A 5,503-nucleotide genomic window follows, 5' to 3' on the forward strand; every position below is an offset into this window, starting at 1 on the left:
GTCCTTAATTATAAGACGGTGTTTGACCACTGCACGTACGTCAATGCGCAATTTTGATTACTAATATCTTTAATTGTCTATTAGTAAAATTTATAAAAATGTAATATTTTGAAAATACCCACAAAAACATATTGAACAAAATCTTATAAAAATAAGGTCAAAATAAAGTAAATGAATAATATATTTTTATCAAACGGTGTCTTATAATTAGGGACAAAGGTAATAATATTTTCCTACCATTAATTTTATCTTTTTATTTCTTTTTTAATATGTATGCTCCAGAAATACTGTTTAGCATGACCTAAAGTCTCTTAGCAAAGGAAAAAAAGCTTATGGTTATTATTATCCACATTTTAGAGGAGTGGAATATAACCAATAATAATAGCATAAAGTTGAAATTTTTATTGGGAAAGGTATCTTTTAGATCTATTTTTGAAGCATAAATTATTACCATTACCTTTACCTTACCACTCTATGCATGATGCACTTTCCCATCCCCACAAACCGCCAATTAAATTCTAATTCTGAAAATAGATTCAAAGTACCACTCACCTACTTCACTTTTTATTCTTCTCTCTCTCTTTCTCTTTCCTTGCTTGTTGGAGAATTTCAGAATTTTCTTCTTCAATAAATACCACTCACTCCAAATTTATTGCCTCTACATATATTTCTTCACTTTCTCTAATTTGTAAATACATAAATATGGATGATGAATATGCTAAGCTTATTAGGAGGATGAACCCACCTAGGTAATTCAATTCATTCATGTTTCTATTTTTTTGTGTGCTTCTGTTTTGTTTCAATTTTTTTTTTTATCTTTTAAATCATTATTTTATTGTTATGGTTTATTAGAATTGTAGTTATTTTATTTTTGGTTTTGGAAGTTTTAATCAAGTTGGGCATGAAATTAAACAGGTTATTAGCAGTATTGTAGTCTTCAATTTTTCTCTGACTGTGTAGATCTTTGCTCGATTCTGATTATTTTTTGCTCAATCTTTCTACTTTCTACTATTTTCCTATCTGGAAAGAGTCAACCTTGAGAAGTAAGTAAATCTAGCTAAGAATTGTTCCAGCTAAATTTGAACTCGGATACTCCTGAACGATTATTTATGTGGGTTTGTTACTTTTATTTGGTGGAGATTTTTGCTTGTAATTAGATCTTATTATATGACGTTCTCCCTGGGAGGAATTGTTCGGAAGAACCCGAGTTCGATTCCTGGTGGAAACAATTATTGACCAGACTTTACTGGATTTACCAGAGCCCCATTCCCCGGAAACCAGAGGGTTAATACCAAAAAAAAGATCTCACTCTCCATATATGAATATGTGTAAACAACTTGTTGCAGTCAAGTAGTTAATGAGATTCGGTTAAGGGTTGAATTGATTGGGAGTGTCGGAGTTCAAACCTAGCTGGAACAATTCTTAGCTAGGTTAACTTATGTGTCACAGACTCTCAGCTGAACTCGGGATTACCAGCCTCTTTTCCATGAGAATCACGGGGTTAATTAAAGACGAACGAAAATATATGAATATGTTTGTGTGTTATAATGATATTGTTTTGTCTAAATATCTTCTTTCCATGTAGGGTTGTGATTGACAATAATGCATGCGAAAACGCCACTGTTATTCAGGTATGCCTTGTGCTTCTATTTTTTCTTTTGATTTTGTAATGATATTCTTGATTGTAATTTACTCTTTTTCTATCTTAATTCAATAAGATTGTTTGTTTTGTAGGTTGACAGTGTAAACAAACACGGGATACTCCTCGATGTCGTTCAAGTTATTTCAGATATGAACCTTGTGATAAAAAAGGCCTATATCTCCTCTGATGGAGTTTGGTTCATGGACGGTAATTTCCTCTCTTTAATATTGCTAATCTAAATTAGGGAAACAAAAAAATTATTAGTGTTATCCGAGTATTGATTTGATTTTTGTTTTTTTCAGTGTTTAATGTGACGGATCGTAATGGAAACAAGATCAAAGATAAAGAAGTCATTGATTATATTCAGAGGGTAGGAAGTTGTCTATTTGCAATTTCTAGAATGCTTCAATTGACGCTTATTTTTGTTGCTCCATCCATCTCTGTGGAAGGGTGATTTTACCGTTCTTTGCTAGAAATCTTCAAGTTAAGTAAGCAGGACAACAGTATTAGCATATATGCCAATCTGAATTTGGTTTTGATAACATAATCACACGTGAACTTTAGCATCGTTTTACCCTCGTTTTCTACATGTTGATTGCATGATAGCTTTCGACTAATTCATCGAAGTGGATGGTTGGAGGAGATCATGCTCATATATAATTGATGTTCAAATTTTGGAGGAGAACTAATGTGTAGTTCTGTAATTATAGATTATTAAAAATCCTTGTAGGTTCTGATTTTTTTATTTACCTTTCTTTCAAATTTTGTAGAGACTTGAAAAGAACCCGAGCTTTGCAACTTCAATGAGAGAATCTGTTGGAGTCGTACCTACTGAAGAGCACACTGTTATTGAACTTACTGGCACAGACAGACCTGGTTTACTATCTGAAATCTGTGCAGTTCTCGCAGACCTTCGCTGTAATGTTGTTACTGCCGAGATTTGGACGCATAATACTCGAGCTGCAGCAGTAGTTCATGTAACAGATGATTCCAGTGGTTGTGCTATCGAGGATCCGTCCCGTCTCTCCACAATAAGGGATTTGCTATGTAACGTCCTAAGGGGGAGTGATGACCCGAAGACAGCAAGAACTGCACTTTCACATCCTGGAGTTACGTATAGGGATAGAAGATTACATCAGATTATGTTTGCTGATAGGGACTATGAAAGGGTTGAAAGGGCAGGGCTCAGAGAGAGAGATAAAAGTCCGTTTCCTCATGTAACTGTGTTAGATTGTGTTGAAAGGGATTACACTGTGGTTACCATGAGAGCAAAAGATCGACCGAAGCTGTTGTTCGATATTGTTTGCACTTTAACTGACATGCAGTATGTAGTTTTTCATGGTGTGGTTCAGACAGAAAGGACAGGTGCTTATCAGGTTAGTAGAACATATACTGTTGAGTTTCATTTGGGTAGAACGTGGCTTTAAGTTGTGGTTACGCTGCAAACCTTTATACTGCGGCTGATGCGGTTGAAACTGCCATTGAAGTTGCGATGCCGCACTTTAAACCCATCAGGGCATGAATTGGTCTCTTACAGTTTGGATATCTAATTTACATTTACTGCATAAGTTTTTATCTGATTGAGAATTGTTCATGTTTTCTAGGAGTTTTATATTCGGCACGTTGATGGCTTTCCCATTAGCTCAGAGGCTGAGAGAGAACGACTTATTCAGTGTCTTGAAGCTGCGATTGAGAGGCGAGCATGTGAGGTATGATAGTAACTTGCCTAGAGGCTGTTTGGCCTATTTATTTATTTCTGGCATTAAAAGCTACTGTAAAAGTAAAGCTAAAAATAACAACTTCAGAAATAAGGCTAAACTTGTTTGGTAATTATTGTTATTTTGTAGCTTAAAATATTTTTTTAAACAATAATAGAATGAGTTAAATACTAATAGAATTTGAGTATTATAAAAGGTCTCCTACTTTATTTGAAAAGTTCATCTCAACTACTTAATTTGAAAAGTTCCTTATATCAAGTTTTTATACATGAAAGGTAAGCTCATCTCAACAACTTTTTGAAATTATAAATCAATTTTTTATAGAATTTAAATCAAATAATAAAATTGATGAAATTATAAAATGCCCCCTACTTGATTTGAAAAGCTCATCTCAACAACTTTTTGAAAAGTTCTGTATATATTTTTTATACATTAAAATAAGCTCATTTTTTAATTAATATATTTTTTAAAATACTGTTTGGCCTGACTTTTTCTCTTAACGAGAAGAGGCCAAACACACCCTTATTCTTCAATGGTATACTAAGATATGTTCGTATGCAGGGGATGGAGCTGGAGTTATGCACAGAAGATCGTATAGGACTCCTCTCAGATATCACAAGGATTTTCCGAGAGAACAGTTTATGTATCAAAAGAGCTGAAATATCAACAGAAAATGGGAAGGCAAAAGATACATTTTACGTCACAGATGTAACCGGTAATCCAGTTGATCCAAAGATTATTGATTCAATCCGCAGACAGATAGGTGACACGGTACTGCAGGTGAAACATAACTCTAGTCTTTCACCAAAGCCTCATGAAGGAACAACATTCGGATTTCTCCTTGGAAGTTTTTTCAAAAATCGATCTTTTCAGAATTTTAAGTTGATCAGATCCTATTCTTAAGTGTCCTCTCGTGTATATTCTCGCTACTTTCATCTTATTTTAAGTCAAACAGAAAATCGATACATGTAAAAGAAACTGTAAGTAGGAACCTCCCTTCAGCAAGAGGGGCTTGGAATTCATACTGCACAGTAGGAACATGAAATATCTATGTATTAGTTTAGTGTAAGTAAGTTTGTACAGTAACTTATTACTTAGGTTGTGTGTGGTGTAAATAGTCCTAGATTATCAAATCCAGAAGGGTAAAATGGTACTTTTAGTTTGTGTTTGTATATGGTGTAAATAAATAGTCCTGGATTATGAAAATCCATGAAAGTGAATAATACTTTTAGGTGGTGTAATTTGGAGTCTTGTAAATTTGAATCTATGTTGTAGATTTAAATTTTAGTATGTACATGAAATTGAATAGGAAAAATGTAATTATGTATAATTATAATTGTACAGTAAGCAATGTTATATGAATAAACGTTGTAAGAATGTTAATCAATAATTTTCTAGCAATGTTATATGTGTTAACTGTTAAAGATTCAAATGAGGCTGAATTTGAATTTCTAGCAATAGTTTCTAGACTGCTATTTGGCGAAGATTAGCTTAAACAATGTGAAATAATCTTTGAATCGGATTCAATGAATGCTCTAGCGCGGGCGAACAAAGTGGACTATTGTCTATGCAGGAAAGAAGGTTCAAGGATTGATGGATACTATGGAGCTGATTATATGATCCTTTTCGTCTATGCAGGAAAGAAGGTTCCAGGATTGATGGATGCTATGGAGCTGATTATATGATCCTTTTCGTCTATGCAGGAAAGAAGGTTCCAGGATTGATGGATGCTATGGAGCTGATTATATGATCCTTTTCGAGCGCTGGTCGAGCTATGTACATGGAATGAGGGTTCTGTATTGGGACAATGTTCAGAGGGCGATGCCTAAAGAACCTGCATTAGGATAATTTAGTGCAGCAAGATGGCCGAAGAATTCACCCAAGAAAACCGTCGGATGCAGATCGATTTTTAAGATCAAACACCTTGTTGCTGGAACAGTTGAGAAACATAAAACTTGTTTAGAAAACTTGTTTAGTCGCAAAAGGATTCACTCAAACTGAAGACCTCGACTATATGGAAACTTTTAGCTTTGTGGTTAAAATGACAACCATCACATTGTTGTTGTCTTTTTTTTTTTTTGGACTGATACTGTTGTTGTCTTCTACTGTCTTCACTTTATGGTTCTTACACCGGTGGATGGTA

The 5,503-nt window shown here is 34.2% G+C and overlaps 1 protein-coding gene across 1 annotated transcript; it reads left to right on the forward strand.

Moving 5' to 3' along the window:
• Window positions 1–474: 474 nt before the first annotated feature.
• Window positions 475–4,636, forward strand: LOC123891427 (ACT domain-containing protein ACR6-like). Its single transcript, XM_045941301.1, has 7 exons — window positions 475–749; window positions 1,586–1,631; window positions 1,735–1,849; window positions 1,945–2,012; window positions 2,413–3,018; window positions 3,247–3,351; window positions 3,922–4,636. The coding sequence occupies exons 1-7, from the start codon at window positions 703–705 to the stop codon at window positions 4,261–4,263; spliced, it is 1,329 nt and encodes a 442-aa protein (XP_045797257.1). The 5' UTR covers window positions 475–702; the 3' UTR covers window positions 4,264–4,636.
• The last annotated feature ends 867 nt before the right edge of the window (window positions 4,637–5,503 follow it).

Source organism: Trifolium pratense, linkage group LG6, assembly GCF_020283565.1.
Source record: "Trifolium pratense cultivar HEN17-A07 linkage group LG6, ARS_RC_1.1, whole genome shotgun sequence".
NCBI lineage: Eukaryota > Viridiplantae > Streptophyta > Magnoliopsida > Fabales > Fabaceae > Trifolium > Trifolium pratense.